The 22,905-nt window shown below is 34.6% G+C and overlaps 2 protein-coding genes across 2 annotated transcripts in view; one reads left to right on the plus strand and one right to left on the minus strand.

Moving 5' to 3' along the window:
- On the minus strand, positions 1 to 18,415 carry LOC129257904 (complex I assembly factor ACAD9, mitochondrial-like). The gene is made up of 15 exons (XM_064096269.1): positions 18,001 to 18,415; positions 16,863 to 16,956; positions 15,881 to 15,982; positions 15,119 to 15,225; positions 14,595 to 14,695; positions 12,575 to 12,653; positions 12,052 to 12,123; positions 10,726 to 10,828; positions 9,176 to 9,325; positions 8,471 to 8,661; positions 7,206 to 7,414; positions 6,406 to 6,541; positions 5,563 to 5,640; positions 4,559 to 4,760; positions 1 to 2,547 (listed from the first exon to the last, which is right to left on the minus strand). The coding sequence occupies exons 1-15, from the start codon at positions 18,325 to 18,327 to the stop codon at positions 2,447 to 2,449; spliced, it is 2,052 nt and encodes a 683-aa protein (XP_063952339.1). The 5' UTR covers positions 18,328 to 18,415; the 3' UTR covers positions 1 to 2,446.
- LOC129257903 (protein FAM50A-like) overlaps positions 18,394 to 22,905 on the plus strand; it is a 16,813-nt gene continuing 12,301 nt past the window's right edge. The window contains exons 1-4 of the mRNA XM_054896337.2: positions 18,394 to 18,782; positions 21,104 to 21,191; positions 21,799 to 21,886; positions 22,715 to 22,857. Coding sequence (XP_054752312.2) covers positions 18,672 to 18,782; positions 21,104 to 21,191; positions 21,799 to 21,886; positions 22,715 to 22,857 — 430 coding nt within the window. The 5' untranslated portion in view covers positions 18,394 to 18,671. The remainder of the gene's footprint in view (positions 18,783 to 21,103; positions 21,192 to 21,798; positions 21,887 to 22,714; positions 22,858 to 22,905) is intronic.

Genomic DNA, 22,905 nt, shown 5'->3' on the forward strand with positions numbered 1-22,905 from the left:
TTTCAATTCAATATTTTTAATTTCAATATAAATATACAATAAACATCCATATTTGAAGGAGGGGCAAAATGAATTCTCACAGGACAGTTGTCTACAAGTGACAAACCAGCTTAGATTTCTCTTTTATTCATACCATAGGAATATAGTCTTGCAATGACTCTAAAGTGACCATTCAGCCATCGATTACTGCACAAATGCAAATTCTTCTTATGCAATTACACTGCACATGTTTATCTCATATTAACTATAAATTTGGATTAATCATATCTGATTTCCATCCTGTTTTTTTCGTTAGACAAAAAAATTGCTGAAAAGTGATTAACCCATCACCTACTGAATCTTCCAGTCCCATTGGTTTTGTACAGAGACCATCAGTTTCCAGTAGGTAATGGGTTAAAAGAATACATTTACACCATGAATATTGGACATGCTCATTGAAACGTGTAATTATACAGCACACTATGTATAGATTTTCCCAGTAATTGGCAAAACAAAATTTTTACGTAATTACCCAAAAAATACATTGGTTGGTTTATAGTTGGTTTCATAAGTGCGACTTTAGCATGACAAATAATAATGATGATTTTTACCATGTTGGTAATGATTTGTTAATATAAGTTGACCGAGTTTATAGTTTCAATACTAGTGATGAAGAGTGCATTATATAAAAAGGATGGAATCTCTTCATCTGTAGCCACATTTTGGGGACAACAAAATAGGTCCACAGCACAGAAGAAAGTTAACAATGCATCAAAACCCTGTGAAATAATACATGTAACATATTCAAGTAATCATCTGAGGGATGATATCTTGACTTTATAGACCTGCACATCTCTGCATTGATATTAGGAAAAATTCACACTGACATCCAGAATCCATGAAGAATTAAAGGTCAAGTCCACCTCAGAAAAAATGTTGAATTTAATCAGTAGAGAAAAATCAAACAAGCATAATGCTGAAAGTTTCATCAAAATCAGATGTAAAATAGGAAAGTTACAACGGTTTAAAGTTTTGCTTATTTTTCACAAAACAATTATATTCACAACTCAAAGACATGCAAATGAGAGAGTCGACGATGTCCCCCACTCACTATTTTTTTTGTATTTTATTGTTTGAATTGTACAATATTTCAATTTTTACAGATTGAACCATGAAATGTTAAAACAATGGTAATACATGATGTACCACATGTTCAGGAGGAATAAAACTTTGTTTAACAGGACAACGGGGAGGAAATTGGAATATTTCATATAATAAATACAAAAGAAATAGTGAGTGATGTCATCAGTCTCCTCATTTGCATACCGACCAGGATGTGAGTTAAACTGTTTTGTGAAATTAAGCGAAACTTTAAAATGTCATAACTTTCTTATTTCACATCCGATTTTGATGAAATTTTCAGTGTTATTCTTGTTGGATTTTCTCTTTTTATTCAAATCAACTTTTTTGGGGGGTGAACTTGTCTTTTAAGGATGATCAAAGGTTAACTTTGTGAGCAGCTCCCCAAAATGTTAAAATTATATTACCTGTGCCTTTATATATCATGTCATATAATATTCTATGATAAAGAATGTTTACAGTCATGAATAGTGAAGTCATGGAAATTTATATCACATGACACATAGGGAGCTGTTCCCTTGTAACGACACAAGAGTAACCTTAAAAATCCATGTAACTAATATTTTTAGGGGTTTCTGCCAAACTTTCACAAATGATTTTCTTCACATTAATGTGTTTACAAATATCAACTTGATATATGGGTTAGTTGCCCTTTTCATAATACTAGCATATTGCAAGCCTTAGGCCAATAGGGCACTATAAATGGAAGAGCTTAGAGCAGTCAGATCCATTTCGCAAAATGCTAAAAAAAAGCATTTATCTCAACTGAATAGTGATTGCATTCCTGCTTGTATGAATCAGGTATTTTGGACAAATGAGCAACGTTTACAACTTGATATAGAATCGCAAGTTGACCCAATTTTTTTTACTTGTTTATAGTGCGCTGATTAACAGCACTTGAAAATTCATTTTTTCCAATAGTTTATTTCACTGGAATTGCTCTTATGGAAGTAAATAAAATAGAATTAACATATTTTTTTCAAACCATATACATTGTCAAACAAATGTAAAAAAAAAACAAAAAACAGAAAGATGCACCAAAGGGCATTTTTCTTCAATAAAACTATAAAAAAAATAGAAAAAAAAAATAAATTGTGATTTATAAACACCCTGCCATTTGCACAACATACATATAAAGATATACAGTGCTGTCACTAGAAATCAATTCATTTCAAGTCACAAAACTGTGCAAACCCGAATGTTGTAGAAAAATGGCAAAATTCATTCTTGTTTTGGTATGGAATTAAATGACATGGAACCGCTTGCAGAAGTTTGGATCCTTTCACAATTTTGTGAAAACAAGTTGTTAGAGGTTGGAGGATGTAGTTTAGAATTCCCTGGTGAGAGGATGCGACGCCTTGTAACCATGGTTTTCAAAGACTTCATCAGCGATCCTCATGATGGATGCATCGTTGTTCAGATTTGGAGCTGAGGACAGGCAGAAAAGAATAGACATGAAATCATTACTCACAGTTCAAATATTTATTACACATCCTGCCCCGTTGCTGTAAGGTACTGTACCGGTAAGTATTATGGTAACCATGCCATCCAATGGCAATTACCATGGTAACGATGCTCAACAGTCAATCAGAGTCAAGGATTCCATGGGACTTACTATTGGATGGCAAAGTTACCCATAACAGTAACTTTTATGCAACAGGTCCCAGATGCAAAACTGTCAATTTTAACCTTTATACAAGTACTTTTAAATATGACCTATCTATTTACAAATCTATCTTGCACACACAACATTTGTTGTGAGTGGAATAAAACCCCCCCCCCCCTGGTAAATATATATTTGATCATTAATTGACTTGGCCTTTGGAGGTGGCTTGATGCAAATGACACAGAAGCTATCTGGGTATCATGATACAAAACTTATTGATAGATCCCTCATTCATTCATTGCAAACAATTATCAATATCATTAAAGGGAAATCCAACCCTAATAAGAATTTATTTTTGCCGGAAGAAGTCGGACAAGTACATTGGTGAAAGTTTCGACAAAATCAGACAAACTATGAGAAAGTTATCACAAAATCAGACAAACTATGAGAAAGTTATCAATTTTTAAAAGTTGTAAAAGTGGTAATTGCTATACCCATGGAGACTTCGAATTGGTCACATTGGTGATGTAAGGCAAGGACTACTCTCCCATTTACTCCAATACAACAAATTGTAAAATTTTCTCGTTTTTTCAAAAGATTTATTTCGAACTATATTTTTCTTTCAGGAGGATATAAACCATGATTATGCTGCTTTGGTTATATGTGGATTACTGTATTGCCCCAGGGGAATAGGTACTTGAACCATAAATCCTTTATAATTTCAGTACTTGGCCTATGGGAAACTTGTCCTTTCCACTTGTCATAATTTACTCACCCAGTTGCCAATTCAAAATTTTAAGTTTTAACCCTCAAGCTCCCGGGGTATTTTGATTCTTGTCATTCCCGGGGGGGGGGGGGGGGGGCCATTATGGCCCCCTTTAAGATCTCGGCCGCCGATCGCGCGAGCGACGCAAAAATTTGCACGCTGGTAGTGTGTGATGTAATCTACAAGGCTGTATGGTAAAATTTTCCAAAATATTGAGATTTTATTTTATATGAATTAATTATGCTAATTTATGCATAAATCATACTTTTTGCTCTAATTCACTAAATAAAGCTCCTAGAATGCTAATTTTTGGTAAAAATATTCTTTGTAGCATTCTTAACAATCGCAATTCAAAAAAACTTCGGTTTGGAAATCAATTTCTTATGTATTTTATTGTTTTATGAATTTCTTATGTATTTCTTTGTTTTTTTACTTTTGTTTTTTTATTGTTTTTTCAATGGAAATCGTTCCAGACTTAATTCTGATCATAAACAAGGCAAAATTAATTAAGTTTAATCAGTAAAAGTAGAAATAATGATACATTTATGAATTTTGGCTAAATACACTATTTGCATTGGATTTGTACATGAAATCACGTTTGTGAGCAATTTGGGGTCTGACATGCACTTATATAATGTTGCGTAATGTCGTAACCGCGTACCCGGGCGTCACAAATTTGGTCTCAAAATTTGCGCGAGACTTGAAAGTAAAAAGTCAGTGAGCGGCGAGGTCAAAAAATTTCTCGCGAAATATATCGCGAAAATTGTCGAGGGGGGGGCCATTATGATCTAACTTTGTGCTGAACTCATGGGAAGCAAAATATGCCAAAATTCTGTTTCCTGGTGTGTTCTATGTTTCTTGTATTAATTATTTTGTTTCCCCATGCTTTAATAAAAACTATTTCAGCTACTATTCCCAGAAGGATATAAATGATTTGAGGGTCAAATGTGCTGACAGACTGAACGTGTACTATTAGAGATCTCTGTCACTAGTTGCTATCCATAGTTACATCACAACTTTAAACCACAGTTTGGAATACGGGCCAATAAGTATTAAAGGTGGCATACCTAGACCAATCTCGTGCATATTTTGTCCAACCCGCTGGGCGGCTTCATTGACGAAGGTGGTAGCGATAAGGATGTCATGGTCACAGTTCCTGAGGCCGATGGTCTTGGCTCTTGAGGCCCTGGACAGGACGGCAGTCATACCATACAGATCAATCAAGATGTCAGCCACTCTCTTCAAGATCATCTGTTCCTTGACAATTTCCTAAACACGAAGAAATTTGATATCATGATTATGTCATATTGATGACTTCACGCAGGAGCCCATCCCTAGACAAGAATCTAAGGAATGTGATAATATGCTACATACTGCACAAAAACTAGGAATTTAAGAAGGAATTTAAGTCACATTTTACATTAAAACTAAAAAACAACCTCTTGGGCTACTTCATGATGTATTCAAATTTCACAAGTGAAAAATACTCTGTAGTGACTTTGCCTGGCTCGAATCTTCAAGGACTGAAGACATTGCAATTCTATTGTCTGAGTCACAAGGAAGCAGTTATATTGCGGTGATTTCTATTGCCTCTAACAAAGCCTGGTGTCAACCAATTGTAATTCACTTCCCATGAACTTTATAATATGAAAATGACCCACTCAGATCTACAGCTTGGCAATTCCAAAAAGTACATGTGGGACCGTCCAGAAAAAACTTTTATCTCTGTTTTCTAGGTCATATGAAAGATATTAGTGCTCTCAATTCATCATGGCTTGAGCAGGTCATGGGCCCTGTTGCATAAAAGGTACCATTATGGTAAGTTTGCCATCCAATGGTACTACCATGGTAACGCTGATCAACAGCCAATCAGAATCAAGGATTCCATGAAAGCTACCATTGGATGGCAAAGTTACCATTATGGTAAATTTTATGCAACGGGGCCATGGAGGGTAATAAGAATGAAGGAAAATAGGGGTCAAATATGCAAAACAGCTGATTATTTATACAGAATTGCCAAATTAATAGTAGGAAGTTGCTGCTGATAACAGGGAGGATGATCAATGATTACCTTCTTGTATTTGCTGAGAATTCCTTCTACTACACCCTGGAATGCTGAGACACAATGAGCTAGTTGCTTTCCACTCGCCTTTAACCAAAAAAAAAATGAATACAAAGAATCATCAAAACAGGTCTATGCAAATTCATAGAGTATCAGTTTGTTTATTTGTGATTGCTAAGGATTGCAGTTTCTTATTTTGTACACATTTCTATGTGATTTAGCGGTTTGGGGGACACACGTAGATTAGAAAATCCTTCTCAAATTGTGCTAAATTCATAACAATGAAAGGGGAAAGAGCATTTCTTTATAGAGGTAGCTGGAAAATAGTAACAGTAATGATTTTTCTAAACGGTAGGCAGCTATGCATGTCATCTAAACATAATGGAAAGATTACTGGCAGGAATTTATTCCTTGAAACACATGAGGCATAACGGTTGCTCTGCCAGGGTCATTAGGCCCCATTTCTGTAGAGTGCTTAGAGACTTCTGATAAAGTAAGTGTTAAGGGCTATATAAGCAAGTATATTATTATTATTATTACATATTTGTCAACTTTTCTATTCACATTCATACAACAAACTAAGTGTTTCGGATCAAACTTATCCAGGTGGGCTTTTCATAAAGCTGTTCGTAAGTTAAGAGCGACTTTAAGAATGACTGGTGATCCTTTCTTGTGGTAAATGGTAGATTCATTGGCGATGGTTTAGAGCGTATAAAGGATCACCAGTCGTTTTTAAAGTCACTCTTAACTTTATACAAACAGCTTTATGAAACGGACCCCAGTTTACAGTAGGCCTACACAAGTTTATCAGAGGACCCAACTGCAGTCGCCCTTTGAAAGAGAGGTACATACCTGAAGAGAAGGATGTACACCTCCATCATCATGCTGGAGTTTGACAGTACTCGACTTGAGTCCCAGACGACCAAGCATTCGACCCCCCAGCATCTTGAAGGCAAAACCTGGGTTCGCTACTGGATTCTGAAGTTTCCTAAAAATAAAAACAGGGAATATTAAAAATACATTGACTAAATTTGATGTTTTCATTTGCATCAGCATTTTTTGTTTATTATAAAGTTATGTGTAACTGAAAAATACACATATACACATATTCAAATTGTGGATATTTTTGCATGGGAGATGCACATTTCAATCCTTTAAACCTTTAAGAAAGCCATAATCTTTATCGCAATTTTACAGTATTTCCAGATGTGCATCCCTAGAAAGCACTTTCTAAATCCCCCATCCATTCATGCCACAGAAAACTGCACTTTCGCCGCAATATTATTATACTTTGAGGTATATCTACAATTGAGTCAGAATGCTGCAATCTACACAAACAATCCTTAACCAGATTATTATTCCAGTCATCTCTCATTCAAATGTGATTATTGCTTAACAATAAAAATTAACACACATTATAAACAAAAGAAAAACAACTTTTGTGGTATGGCATATAAGACACAGGAATGAGCAAAATAGCCGCAAAATATAATTGACATAATAATAAACATAATCAAACATTAACACGGAGGAGTCAGAATACTAGTAAATTCACCAAATCCTATATATACATCATCAAAAGGTTTACATCTTTAAAATAGCCTTAACCTTTAAATCTTTGCGGATAGCTTGTTTACATGAAGGACACTCACTTGACCATGGCACCGAGTTCCTTCCCAGCATGCTGCATGCAGGTGAGGGCCACGTACAAGCGCAGGATCTCATTGGTTCCCTCAAAGATGAGGAGGATACGACAGTCACGGAGGAAGCGCTCGTACGGGTAGTCCTTCATGTAGCCCAAACCACCGAGAATCTGAAGAGCTTCGCTGACACACGTCCATCCTCCCTCAGAACTGAAGATCTACACATGAATGTGATTTAATGGGACTATCACCTAACGTGTACACACATCATTACACCCGTTTCTTTCCAATTCGTCCAATTGCCAACTCATCTACTGTCATTTGGTCTACCATCAGTTCGTCCACTATCCATATGGTCTAATTGCCATTTTGTCCAATCACCATTTTGTCTAAAAACCAATTGGTCCAATAGCCATGAAGTCCATATACCTTTTGGTCCAATTGGACTAAGTGTTAGATTGTGCAAAATGAATGAAAATGTAATTGATATTAGACCAACTGGTTATGAAACAAGTGGTGATTAGACGAAGTGATGATTGGACCAAATGGTTAATGGACCAAATAGTTGTTAGACAAAATGTTGATGGACGAAATGGCATTAGACTAAATGAAAGTAGACCATGTGGTGAGTGGACGAGTTGGCAGTTGACGAATTGGCAATTTACCTTTAATGGGACTATCACCTTCTGTATATATATCATTACATCACAGAAACATTCTGTAACCTGGGGCCCGTAACACGAAGCTTAGCAATGATCGTAGAACATTTTTCTACAATTGATTCCATTGACTACAATGTACAATCAATCGTGAAAATCAAGCGTACGATCAATCGCTAACCTTTGTGTTACGGGACCCAGTTCATGATTAAATAATGCATGTGTCTCATGAAATAAAATAAATGTCTATGCCCAGTCATAAGATTTCTATTTTAACCTTCTGTTGTCAAGAAACTGAGATATGCAAATTCAAGAATTAACAGCTATTTGCTTCACATGCTATTATCTAGATCAATATTCAAATACTGAGGGTGGTGTCAATAAAAAGAGTTTTCAACTAAAACAATCATAAAAAAGTTCACACAGTAAAACTACAAACAGAGAAAACTATTCTTTTTTTTCAGTTCAAGAATGACCCAATGCAGATTAACACCAGCACCTTTCCAACATTACAGAAAAGAGTACTGTCTTTCTCAATAATTTGCTGTAAAAAATCAAGATGTCTTGGTCATTCTTACTATCTTCAGCTTCTACTGAATTGAACAACAGACATACCTTAACCATCGCTGCCTCTACGGAACAGTCTGGTTTGCCCGGCCTATCCAAGATACCGGCTGTGAGGTAAGCCATGCTCTCCATGACATACGCTGTCATGGTCATCCTACCGATCTTCTCCTGTATCATGCCAAACTCCTTCAGCTTGGTGTCAAACTGCTTCCGCTGTGAGGCATGGTCTGCAGCCATACCTGAAAGTGAATAGAAAGAAGAGAAACATAAAAATATAGTAGCTGTCATGATAACAATAAATTTGATTTACATTAATGTCATTTTGCTGCCAGGCTGTTAATACCTCGTATCTTAAAATTAAAAAAAATAGCATAGCTTGGAAAAAGCTTGATATTATAGTTACAATGCAAGTAGCAGCCTTCTTTAGACTAGAAAGAATTCTCTACAGAGTCAGGATATCGTTTTCAGACAATATGAGGTTGCTACTATTATCCTAATTCTAAAATACATGTTTTTCTCTGGAATTTCTTTTGTTATTTCTTTTAGCTTTGGTGTGAATGGCAGTAATTTTTATTGTAACAATAAATAAATAATAATAATAAATAAAACAAGGTGTAATACTTAATTAAACAAGGTACATTAATAATACTAATACACTAGGAATAATATACTATTGAAAATACTATGATACTACCAAGGTACATTACATGTACAATACTGAATTAAACAGATGGCAAGGGAAACAAGGCTTACCGATGAGTTTTTTAAGCATGCCTGCTCCTGAGCTACCCATACTGAAGCGTCCACTGTTCAGAATGTTCATTGCAATCTTGAAACCACCACCTACTTCACCAATGATGTTCTCAAGAGGGACAGGGGTGTTGTCAAAGTGAACCTCACAGGCTGAAATTCAGACAATCAATCAATATGGTTACAAAACTAACAGTGAATTGCTATCGTCTGACATATGGTCTCTATATCTATGCCACCTATCTTCTCCATATTCATTCCCCTTTTTGAAGTCTTCAAATTTTTTTTTTACTCCACTCCACTTCTTTGCTTAAATTTATCTATTTCCAAAGCAATGTGTAGTGTATTTACAATTTTTATCTTGAATTAATGATTTTTAAATTGTATTGAATCTTCGAGGTAATCTAGCTTCTTTGGCTCAATAAGTCTTACGTTTATTACATCTACTTCTTGTAATCACATCAACTATTTTGTACATATTTGCTAATGAGGTATTGCCAACTTGATTCATTTATTTTAAATATATCGTCGTTTTTTTTTAACATTATAATTCAATTTTTGCTTTTATGTAGAAGTAAAATCACACTTGAATTTAAAATTATCATGTACTTTACAACTTTAAAGTTAATAAAAAAGCACATCAACACATACTTTTAACTCTTTTCTTTAACCATTTAACTCAATAACTTTCACATAAACATGGAAATCCATTAAGACTTTCATAGGTTTATGTAAATAGCTAGCTATGAAATTATGTTATGTATAGATATGTTCGTAAATCATATGCTAGAAAAATAAAAGAAAACATTATTAATTTTGGAAAGGCCTTCATCGAATCTTACAATCTACCTGTATCTCACAATCTCAGACTACTGTATATGTTTTTTTTTGTAAAAGACTCTTGTCCCTGTAGACCAAGATTTTTAAAGATAGTTTCTAATATTGGGGCTTCATGTATGCCTAACAAAAGATGATTCACGAACTGACATAGCAACACATCTGGCTCATTGCATAACCTATTGAAAATGCTTTGTCTTTGGCACCCTCCCCCCCCCAAGTTAGCTCCGCAAAAAATTGATGCTTTGGAGTAATCTACTGCATCAATTGAGGCATTAAAAAAATCTAACTTAATTCAAAGAAATAATATATATTTCTTGATTGATGTAATACAATTCAGGGCTCCACACTAACCCTTTTTTCTACTGGCCCAACCTGATCATGTCGGACCAGTAGACACCCAGTTTTTCCATTTTTTTTGCTGGTCTAAACCTAAAATTTACTGGTCCCCAAATAAAGAAAAACATTAAAAAGACTTGTGTTTATTTTGCTGTCTTTTATTGCTCACTGTTACCCCCTCCCCCCCCCGAAAAAAAAACCAGTACACACACAACACGATTCAAGAGAGCCATTTTTTTTTAAGACGACAGAGCCATTTTTCAGTACCAGTTTTATAGATTTTTTACTGGTCATGTGGGACTATTTCTGAAAAGTTTCTGGCTCGACAGCAATTTTTACCGGTCTGGGACCGACGGACCGGTGCGCTGAATACATACTGTTTGAACCTCTGATGCCCAGTTTATCTTCAGGCTTGCCATTGGTAATCCCTCCAAAGTTCCTCTCAACAAAGAAGGCTGTAATCTTTTCTTGTGTATTACCCTGAAAGTATATTCAATTGACAGACAGGTTCGCAGTTAGCCCATGTCATGAATGTCCTGTACAGTATATCTACAGATATTCTACAAAACATGAAGAAGTCTTTTTGTGAACTTGAATCAGTCAATCAATTTTATTATCATTTATTCAACCAATATAAAAAAGTACATACACATTACATCAGAAAAACAATTACAGTATACGAACATGCAAAGAAATGCAGGAACGGCATGTGGGTCAGGGGGCACAAAACCCGGGGGGGGGGGGGGCACTTACATTGATGAGTGGATACCATGCGCGACTAAAGAAACACGTACAAAGGATGCCTTTTTCAAAATAAGGCACTTTACGTACGTAACGTAATAAGGGTGTCAAAAACACTAAAATGATGAAAAAAGGTATCTATTTCGCTAGGAAAGCTACGTGTTTTGGGTTGAATATGCGAGGGTAAAAGACTAAAATGTTCTATAAAGGATGTACTTTTTGCCCCAACAGTTAACACTACGCGTTAAGAGTCCGATTTGCGCGAGGTGTGGGAGGTGGGGCCGTACTAAACCCAATGATGTATTAGGTAAAGGTAAAACCGACGTCCCTGACATATAACAATTAAAATATCGCTGTACTTGTTAAGGGGTTCAAATTCAGGGAATTCTTGTCAAGGGTATCGTTTTGTTTCCAATACTTGTTAAGGGTAGGGTTTCACATGCCAATACTTGTCAAAGGGTGCATTTTCAGAGTATAGAAAATACTTGTTTAGAGTGCTTTTCGAGACTCTATGGTCGCACATAAGACTCCGGGGGACAAAAGCGAAATTCAGCACTGTTGCCCGGAGGCATATGCCCCCAAATTTTTATGAATCTGAGAAGACACACTAATAACAAGTGGATATTAGACAAAATGATGACTGGACTGATTTACAATTAGACCATTTTTATTCTATACCAATCAAATTCAGCCACAGAGGATTTGAACAAACTAAAAAGCAGTGATCATTGGGTACGAATATGGTATAATATCAATAAACATGCTATGAATTTTGAATTTTTTTAATGTCAATATTGCACAAAAAATGTCATGTTTGACTTTCTAGCAACCAACAGAAATGAATAATACTTATAATCAATCAGACATATATACATGTACACAAGACCAGTAAAAAATATAATTAAGAGTTATAAGGCATTTATCATAATGCTCAAGGAAAATTCTTGAAACCCTTGACATACCTGTTCATCAACTATATCAGTTCTTGCAAAGACTGTGAATACATCAGCAATGCCACCATTAGAGATCCAAATCTATATGATGAAAAAAACACCAAAGAACAGTTATTTAAAACATTTGTTTGAAAATAGCACCAGTGTACACTCACAAATACTTGCCAACCACTTTATAGGAACTTTTTTTTTTTAATTTTCAACAACAGCAAAAGACGGAACAATCCTTGATTTCTTACACATTACAACAGACAAATTTGTACAAAATACAAATAAATATATAGCTCATATCCTTTTTCAACAGATAGGAAATATAACTATACTTTATTTCTTTTAATATGATCTATAATGCACAGACAAGTACACCATCAAGACCAAGGTTGAATTCATTCATGTATAGGTTAAAACAGAAGAAACAATGGTTGATTGATATTTTTTCTCCTGAAAATTTGTTGTTTGTTTCATATGACACATTACAGGTAACTTTATGTCAATAATCAATTAATTAGAATTAATTTTGAGGAATACTAACCTTTCCCCCATTTAGAAGATAGTGCTTTCCATCTGGACTTAGAGTTGCCTTGGTTCGTATCGAGGCTGCATCACTACCACTGTAAACATCAAAACACAAATTATTTTATTAAAAACGGTTCAATCACATCTGTCTGGTTCCCATTCACCTATTCTTCATTAAAGATACACACCATTTATGAATTCAAGATTAATGTTTTTGCTCTTCAAATTGGCAACAATCGTTGATTTTATATTCATTTCAATACTTTGAAAAATATAATAAATAAAGTTGATCAGTATCTCCCCCCCCCAAAAAAAAAAAAGAAGCAATTTGATAATTTTACTACTCACATTATTCAAAACATTTTGGGGACTTTTGAAGACCCAACTGAATTCCATTTAAATGCAGAAAGTGCATTGTTCTACGGCACTGAATAACTTTTAAGGAAATTGCATATCTTCTAATAATTACAACAACAATACACTATGCACACTCCTTATTCTCAATTGCAATTGCACTTGTATACCAGCTTCCACTACTACTACTACTACTACGACTACTACTTCTACTACTACTATACTAACTAATAACTACTAGTACTACTCCTACTACTGACTACTACTACCAATACTAATACTACTACTACTACTAATTATGATAATAATAATAAAAATAAAAATAAATAAATAATAATAGTTATTATTATTATTATTATTATTATTATCATTATTATAATAAAGACTAGAGGAATAATGCAATTTATATGTTATCCACTCTACAGAATGCTGTTGTCCCCTTGTATCCATTAACACCTTTTTTTACAGCAGAAAGCACATCAAAATGGCAATATAATTTTGATTAAAAAAAAGAAACAGAGGCCTTTTTAAAGGAATCCCTTTATTCTACATTTTACATTATTTTACATTATGTTTTCAACTGACCCATTTTTAAAGTAGAAATTATGTCCTTTAAGGACGTTCCACAGTTAAAGTGAAATCCATGTCATTTTCACCAAACTTTGCACATAGATACTTTAGAACCTTAATATTCGAAATATGCAAAAATTAACATAGGTCCATGTGCTTGATTTTTTTGCTATAGAGCTTCAAAGTTCACCCAAATTGATGTTTTTAAAAATTGCGCATTCAAAAGAATTTAGCATTTTTAGACCGCCCAAGATTACTACAATGAGTTTAAACCTCTATTACTCAGTCAAAATACATGAAAAAGTCATCAAATTTTGCAAGAGAGTTAATAATTGTATCGTTAGAATGGAGAATCTATTTATAGTGCTATTTGATAGCAATTTTTAGTTTAACAGCACTGTCAGTTCTTAAAAATGACGTAAAAGATAACAAAATCCCAATCTAAAAAATGTAAAATTTAAGTATACAAACTGCAAACGTACAATAAATGCTGCACTTTATTCAAAATCCATGTCATTTTCACCAAAATTTGCAGAGTTATAGAGGAAGGTATACCTAAGAGGTACAAACATTAAAAAATAGGGGTTCATGTGCTTGTTTTTAAACTACCAGCATTTTTATTAGAGCAAATGTGCTTTTTAAAACACCAAAAATGCGCCAAATGCTTTGTATCTATGTGAAGAAAAAATCAAAACCACTCAACCATTTATTCAAACTCGGGGTAATATTCGTGATTCTTGGCAGCACTGCAGAGTAAAGTATTTTGAAATTGTAGAGAATATTTTTTTGAATGGTCCATGGAATAATTCAATTTTTTAGCTTCATGAAATAACGCATCGGATCTGCAGTTAAAGTGCAGAAGACGAGAAAAATCAGCTCATACCCGTACCCGCAGCTAATTAATACCTGTTCATCCATTGTGACGTCAGCGCGCAGAGTGTAAACTATGCGCAGATCATAATGCGCACAAACATAACTGTGGAACGTCCTTAAAATAAAGAAAGACTTTTTTGAAAAGCATGTGTAAATATTGTCCATTCTAAAGCAGAAAAAAAAATTAATTAAAATAATATCCTTTGAATAAAGGAAGAAAGCTATTTAATACAACTCACCTTGAAGGCTCTGTAAGGCAGAAAGCAGCGACTAGTTCACCTGTAGCTAACTTAGGAAGATATTTGGCTTTTTGTTCTTCGGTTCCAGCTATCAATAGACCCTATATATATGATGAAAATAATATTCATTCAATTCATTTTCAAAACAAACATATAAACATTCTTTATACTTTGCATTGCATGTATTGATTCATTTTACTTAAAACATTACAAAATATATCAATAACAAAATGTGTTTAATGAATAAAACAATGCAGAAACAAATGTGTGCATAATAAGTGGTCTTTTAATACTGTTTAATTGCAATTAATAAATCTATAATTAGGCAATATTTCAGACAAATATTTGATTTTTTTTCATTAAAAAATTCTCTGAACCATCAAACCACTTTAAAATGCTAACCATCCCCATAAAAAAATGGTACCTTCATATATGATTTTTTCCCTGATTTTAATAAACCTTGTTGGACTTTCTGCAGGTATACTGGAACAGAATTTGCAAAAGAATTTTGTCTCATTACCAACCTTGAAGCCTATGGATTGATGTGCGGCTAACGTGACAGCTATGGACCCATCTTGGGCAGTTATTTCAGCTAAACGAGCAAACTCTGTGTTTGATAAACCAAGTCCACCTGTGCAAGTAATAATACAAATCAAATGAAAAAAAAATTACCCCCCGTACTGTTTATTCATTTCTTACATATAGTTTAAACAGGGTAGCCCCAATCAGAAGTGATATACTGTTTTACTTGAGGCCCTGTACAACATAAAAACATAACAAAATGCATGGATATAAAAAAAGGGAACAAAAAAAAATATCACAAAGAAAATGGAATTTTCAGATATAACTTACTCAGGAAAATTATGATAACAAAAGCAATGTGAATTTGAAAATAATAATTATTAACCACAGAAATATGTATATAAGATAGAAAGAAAGATATCAAACATTGAAGAATAGGCAGAGAAAGAAGAGGGGAAGTAGGGAGGAATATCATATTATTTTTTTAATACAACCTACTCACAAACACACATAATTCTTCACCTTTGTAGAATATATGTAGCCTACATACAATATTTATTTTGCCAACTACCAGAATAGAACTTTGATATATTACAGGTAACATGCAAAAATAGCAATAATTCCTCAAGTACAACTCTTTGAATATTACACAATTCATTAAAAAAAAAGAGCTTCAATTTATTCAAGCAACAAAGTGATCTCTGAAATACTTATCCTATGCATATACAAAGTAAAAAAAAATACACACACAAAATTCTTATTACCATAATCTTCAGGAACCTGTTGACCAAAGAGACCAAGATCTTTTAAACCTTGCAATGTTTTCTCATCGATTTTGGCATTTACATCAATTGTTTTGGAGTCCACTGTAGAAGGTAAAAAAAAGAAAATTCAGACTCTCTAACTGGGTTCAGCATAAAAGATAGGCCTAAGAGTTATTTTCAATATGAGCTTTGAAAATTATTTAAGACTGAAATTTGTACTAGCTGTATCAGACTTTCCAATATTCTTTGTGAATGTGTGCATCAAGGTCTTCATTCTTGTATTACTTATATAGTCAGGTGACCTTCACAGCCCTAAATAATACATGTGGCTGGAAGCATGCTTGAGGTAGCAACATGAACAAATTATATCAAAACATTAAAATCTCTTTAAATAAGGACATATTTCCATTATATTTTATTTTTTCTTGTATCCCCTCAATCAAGAAATGTAAGCGAGCTTTCAAATCTGACAGTGGACAATGTTGCTATTTCTTTTAAATGACAGGATACAAATGTGATTTCCCTATGATTTTTGTCTTCACTGCTATCCTTGGTATCTCAAAGAATAGCAACCACCTTGCTTATTTTGACAAATAAAAGAAATGTGGCAAAGATGAATGTATGAAATAATTCTATACTTCTTTATACTGATTCAAAAAAGGAAATCTTCATCTGGTTTTACTTTCTAACATTTTTAAGTAAGAAAATGATATTAAAACATTTTCAGTAACCTTGAATTTACACTGGTTGACTAGATTATGGTCCCTAGACACCTCATTATTATAGTGAAGTAAATGAACAGAACAAAGTATGGTGTGACAGGGTTAAGGTCCCATAGGACCAGTTAAAAACCCATTAACATATACATATGATACATATCATTATAAGCATTTTATTCAAAATATTAAACTACATGTAAGCTCTCTATACAAAAGATAGAACATATACATGGGTATGAAACATTTTAAAATAACTATCCTACCTTCTTCATTGAAATATTTCTCAATAGGATCACACATTTGGTTGAGATGTTCAAACTGCTCCACTGTGATTTCAGGGAAAGGGAATGCATCATCCTAAAAGTAATATGTAATGAAACGCAAAGTTAATCATACGACAGGATAATTTAATAATAATGTAAAATGATAATAATGTGAATTATAAAGTGCCAACTCCACTCTGTAGAGTGCTCAAGGCGCATAAAGAGCTAAGAGTTAAATAAAAAAGTTTTTAGATTTTTGAAAGTTTCGACAGAGGTACATTTTTTAATGTCTTCAGGAAGGCTGTTCCACAAAGGGGGCATGCAAAAGCAAATGATCTTTCCCCCCAGGTTTTTGAAACTTTTGGAATAACAAGGAAGCCAGAAGTGGATGAACGCAAAGACCTGCTTGGTTTGTAGTAATTAATAAAGTGCATCCCACAAAAAAGGAAACCAGGATTCCCATGTCTTTATTCTTCAAAGGCAAAAGAATTATGATATTTCACTTTATACAGGATCATATAATTAAATATTCCTGTTTATTTTGATACCTAATACGAGACAAACACTTCACGCATTAATGAGCAAGATGAGTTTGAAATTTTAATGTAAAAATCAGGTTGCGCAGAAAAATTGGACAAGATTGGTTCGTGATATGTCTGCTACCTCGGCTACATTTGCTTGACGGCGAGTCAAAAATAGCCGTTTTATCCGTCTTTATTCATATGTAGCTGTTACAAAATGTTAAAACGGCTGTTTTCAACTCGCCGTACGGCCGCCAGGCATAGAGCAAATGTGACCGAGATATAACTTAGTCTTAGTCTTGGGTATAGATTTTTATTCTAAATCAAAAACGCTAAACAAATGACCACTGCACTGGACTACGTCTTGTTCCACTGGAGGAGAAATTTAAAAAAGTTTTAGAAAATTCAAAAAATAAAAACTCCTCCAGTAAAAAGGTTGATTTTAGCTGTTGCTAAACATAGTCGTAGAGTAAATTTTGCTGGTTTAACATGTTTATAGCTACAGTCACAGTCTAAATTAGATCTAGATTATATGTTTAAAACTAAAAATTAAAATAGGACTCCGGGAGTACGGTCATGACGGTACATATTTTGGGGGTAAACATATGATACGGTACCTTGTTAAATTTGCCAAGACAAAGATTTTTGGCGAATCCGACTGGAGAAGCTGTGACTCGAGAGACGCTTGACGCCGCTGCAGAGCTCGGACTCACAGAATCTTGGAAGCGGGAGGCCGATGTGGCAACCCCCCGTGCTGCCGGGGAAGAGTTTTGATGTGAAGTGCCGGCAGTGTGTCTTCCAATGTGAATTGTTCCTGTGGCAGGATCTGTCCATTTATGAAAGCAATTCACAGATCTGTTTGGTATGAGTTCGGTCCCATTAACAGACCTTGATATTAAGTGAGAATGAATATTTTGAACATTGCGAAAATTGCGGCAAAACATGACTGCATTCAATAATTCTCCACAAGTTTTAAGATTTTTACTTGGGGACTTTCCCTGAAATATGCCAGCAAAGAACGTATTATGTAAGTGGGAGATTAGACTTATGGTAAGGGGCGGTCTTAATTGATGGGAATATCTTTGTGGTTGCTGATGGAGATATTTAGCATTTTGACTCATTATGGATGAAAAAAGAATGATTGAATAATATAATAAATTAATATTGTCTCGATATTGAATGCAATTTATATTGATACATTCTATAAGTTTATCACACTTTTAACGATGTGAACTTTTCAATGGAGCCTCGGCCTCCAAAATAGTGGTATCGTCCTAAGCTGGAAAAAATGGCCGAGTACAAGGGAGCAGCCAGCGAGGCTGGAAGAGTTCGTCAACTTTTGATGAAACGGGAGAAACAGAGAGAAGAGCTAGAACGTTTAAAACAACGCATAGAGCAGGTAAGATCTGAAAAATATTTTTTTCGGTAATATTGGTGAATTAACTGACATTATTCGGGGAGTAGACGACTGCCAATCAATGGTGCAGTGCACCGAGAACTTTGTGAGTCAGCCGTTTGCTGCTGAGAGGCGCGGGGAGTCTCGGCGTGTGCTAAGCTGAGTTACCGCTAGACCAAAAGCTTCGGTCTCTGTTATGTTGGTTGTTCAGCTGAACTCCGTTGGCTTCACTCACCAAATACAGAGACCGAAGTTCTAGCGCGATCTGTACAGGGGACTCAATGGCCATATGTTTATGTACTTAAGATCGGATAAAACGGGGAAGTGAATTTGCGCGACAGCCGAGGTAAGTCACTGTTTTTGTTCCTTTTAACTTGATTTTTCTCGGTTTTTTGGCAATTGATGCCAAGACTCAAGAGGGAATATTAATTTGCATTTTGGTCGCGTGAATTTTCAAAATTTTTACTCATTAAAGACAAAAATTGAAGAGCCCCGACGGGGGGATTTTGCATTGCAAGTCCCCTAATGGTGGCTGCACGCTAGCGAGCCGTCTGTGTATGAGGAGAAATTAAAAAAAAAAAAATGTTAAAAAACTCCTCGAAACAGACGGCTGCCAGCTGTCTAAGTTACCGCTAGCTGCTTACTTAGTGCTGCCTGAGGCTGAGCTGCGCCTGCTACAGTGCTAGCTGCTGGAGTGCTGCTTTTGTGGATCCATGCTCTCATAAACATAATCGATTATGACATTGGATTGTAAAGTATACTCTGTGGAGGTGCGGATGGATGGCGTTATCAACTTGGAGAATATTTGCTAGCTTACGAGAGATAACTGTCCAAGACGCGTCTCATTTGTTTGTACATATGTAATCAAATTGATAATTTGTATTGTATTTTTCTTATTAATTTTCTCTGCGTTTGAGTGGAAAGCCAGCATGAAAATGAGAATAAGCAAACACAGTGGAAATAAGCCTCATCATAGTACAGGAAAAATAAACAGTTGCTGTGAGTGTGAAGATGGTGGATGGAGCCTTGGAGGGGTAGAGAAAAAATAGGCCATGTGTCATGAGGTCGCCGACCAAAAATGGGTGGTGTTACATATTTTGGTTAATTTGTGTTGAGTTATTCCTAAGTATTTTCAAAATCAAAGAAGCTATGCCAACAAGTTTGGTATCATTTTCAAGCTGAATTCATTGGCTAATGATTTAGAAAGTTTCATTGCTCTAGGATAAGTAGAACACATCTTTAAAGACGGAGCACCGGGGATGGTGCGGGCAGCGATGCCACCTGTAGGAAGTCAATGGGGATTGATTCTCAATACTTTGTGCTATTTTGGGTAGAACGTTAATATTTTTGTGAAAACTTGACTTCCAACTAAAAATTTGGTATCATATTGAAACTACAACAATCTTCTTTACTGTTAATTGATTGAAAAATAGTTTTGGCAATGTCATTATCATTCAAATACCAAAAAACATTGAAAAAGAAATAGAAAATTGTTGAAATTCTTCAAGTTTCACAACAATCCTTCCATATTGAAACATTTTCTTCATTTATTAGTTATTCTTAGTTATATTAAGTAATTCTTAATTTCAATGTACCTTTTGTAAGATACAGAAAACAAGTGACTATTCTGTAGGATGAAAGTAATAAGTGAATACTTGGCTTTGTTCAGACTTACAATATGTGAAGAATCTTAGGAGTATTATTTGGTCTAATGATATCATTATCAGAATTTCTTTTAAATTGTTTTATACCTTTAATAAATCAGATGAACAAGTAGATTTAACCACAATGTAATTGCAATGCAGGCAGAAATAGCATGCACAATATACATTTATTATTTTTAGGGAAAAAGATTGCATAAGTTCTCGTTGATTTTGAAGTAATTTCATAACCATAAACCCAATAAAATTACACATTGTTAAAAAGGTCTGTACTGTACAGAAATGTCATTATTTTGGTCATCGGGGGACCATGTATTTTATTATAATCACAAATATGAGATTGAAAAATATTAAAAATTTTCCATTCAACATAATATAACACTAATGCCTTACACATATTGCTGTTTCTGAGTGAATATTTGGGTTCATTGAGCGATTTCCTTTCAGAAAATATATAGTTTTACTATCATAGGGTGTATACTTAGTGAAAATCACCATGTAACACGAAAGTAGGCGACCTCATGAGACACATGGCCAATAATATCCTATAATTCATAACTTTTATCTAATGATGGTCCATGACATAATGATACTGTTTGCTCTTGAAAAAAAGCATTCCTGAAAGTTTGTTTTTTCTATGATTTTGTTTCCTTTTGTTATCAGGACAGTGTCAGTCGAGTGTCTACCATCAGCGCAAAATTTTCGGCTCATTATGATGCAGTGGAACAGCAACTCAAGAGCAGCACCATTGGTACAGTATTTCATCATCTGCATTATTGAATCAAAGAGGGGGGGGGTACATGGGGCTTTGTGTGGTATCCATTTTGAAATGCTCCAAAGAGCCCACAAATTTTTTTTTTTTTTTTAAGCCCTAAAAATCCCCATTGACTGCAATGTCAAAGCTTTTCCAATGGTGCAGATTGTTTCTTTGAATTGTGAATTTAACATTGAGAAAGGACTTCATCGACTCACAATAGATCACAACAATGGCGACCTAACATTTTAGGGAAGTATCAAACTTTTTTTCACATTATAATAAACCAAAAAAATGAAGATATTTCACGTATCATATAATGAAATACACAAGTAAAGTGGGGTGATGTCTTCAGCTTCCTCAATTGCATTCTCACCAGGATGTGTATATAAATGTTTTGTGAATTCAAACAAAAGTAAAATGTCAAACTTTCCTATTGAACATTGAATATTTGAAGACATTTTCAGGTTCATGCTTGGTTGATTTTTCTCTTTTCAAGTCAGCATATTTTTGTATTTGGGCTTGGCCTTTAAATCAGTTTGTACTTTGCATTTAGAGATTTGTTTGTTTGTCACAACTCCTCTTTTTCTTTCTTTCTTTTTAGGTCTGGTCACCTTCGATCAGATGAGAGCAAAGAGAGAGGACTTGGTGAAGGAGAGAGAAAAGGAACTTGCACAATCATCTAAAGCTCTGTAAGTCAATTCATACACTCCAATCTCCACCGTAATCTATTTGGTGAAACGTTGGCATAACCGTGTGAGATCCAAATTGTACAGTTTTATTTTCTTAAACTTTGTGTGCCCTATATCGTCATTAAAAAAATGTAAACTTCTTCCTTTTTCCATTGCTTCACATCACAGAAATAACTCATAGAATGCGTTTAATAAGTAAAAAGTTGTTAAAACAAAAACGTATGGCAAAATTAAGGGAGTGTTTCATGGAGCATCTTGTTAGTGATTTTCACCAACTTATTTGTTCCGAGCCAATCAGATGCAAGGATTTCAGAAGCTTATAACAGTTGCCAGTGAAAATCACTATTTATTTAATGAAATACCCCCCAGGGCTGAGACAAAACCGAAAAATGATACTTGAAAAAATTTGACATTTCCTTTACCAAGAAATCATCCTAAAGTGCACAGAGTCAAAATGTAGAGTAATTTTTTAATTCAAGTACATTTTGCAATACAAATCAGTCTACTACATTGACTAGTATCATGCATGCAACATCTCTTTCACTTGAATAGCTGATTCATTGATCCCCCTCCCCCCTTCCAACCCATCCCTTATTACTGACCATTCAATAGAATTGAATTGAAAGACAGGGATGTTTTAAATGAGATTGCTTCAAATATTTCTATATACACTGAGAATAACTGAAATATAGACTGTCTCATTTGACCCTCGATAATGTTCTCGGAGAATTTCCAGGAAGAGGAAATTGTATTTCTAGAATGAATACCAATAAGCCGAACATTAATGACAGGCATGTTCTGTATCCATTGTTTCATGTGTTTGTACAGAGCAAAGGAACGAAAGAGGAAGAAGAAACTGAAGAATGCTGGAACGCTGTCATTCAATATGGATGAAGATGATGAAGAAGGAGAAGATGGAGTTTGTGATGATAAAGAGGAGGAAGAAGAAGATAAAGCAGATGATGAGTTAGGTGAGATTTTCATCATGTGTGTGTGTGTGTGTGAATATTGTGGGTTAA

This window comes from Lytechinus pictus, chromosome 3, assembly GCF_037042905.1.
Source record: "Lytechinus pictus isolate F3 Inbred chromosome 3, Lp3.0, whole genome shotgun sequence".
Lineage (NCBI taxonomy): Eukaryota > Metazoa > Echinodermata > Echinoidea > Temnopleuroida > Toxopneustidae > Lytechinus > Lytechinus pictus.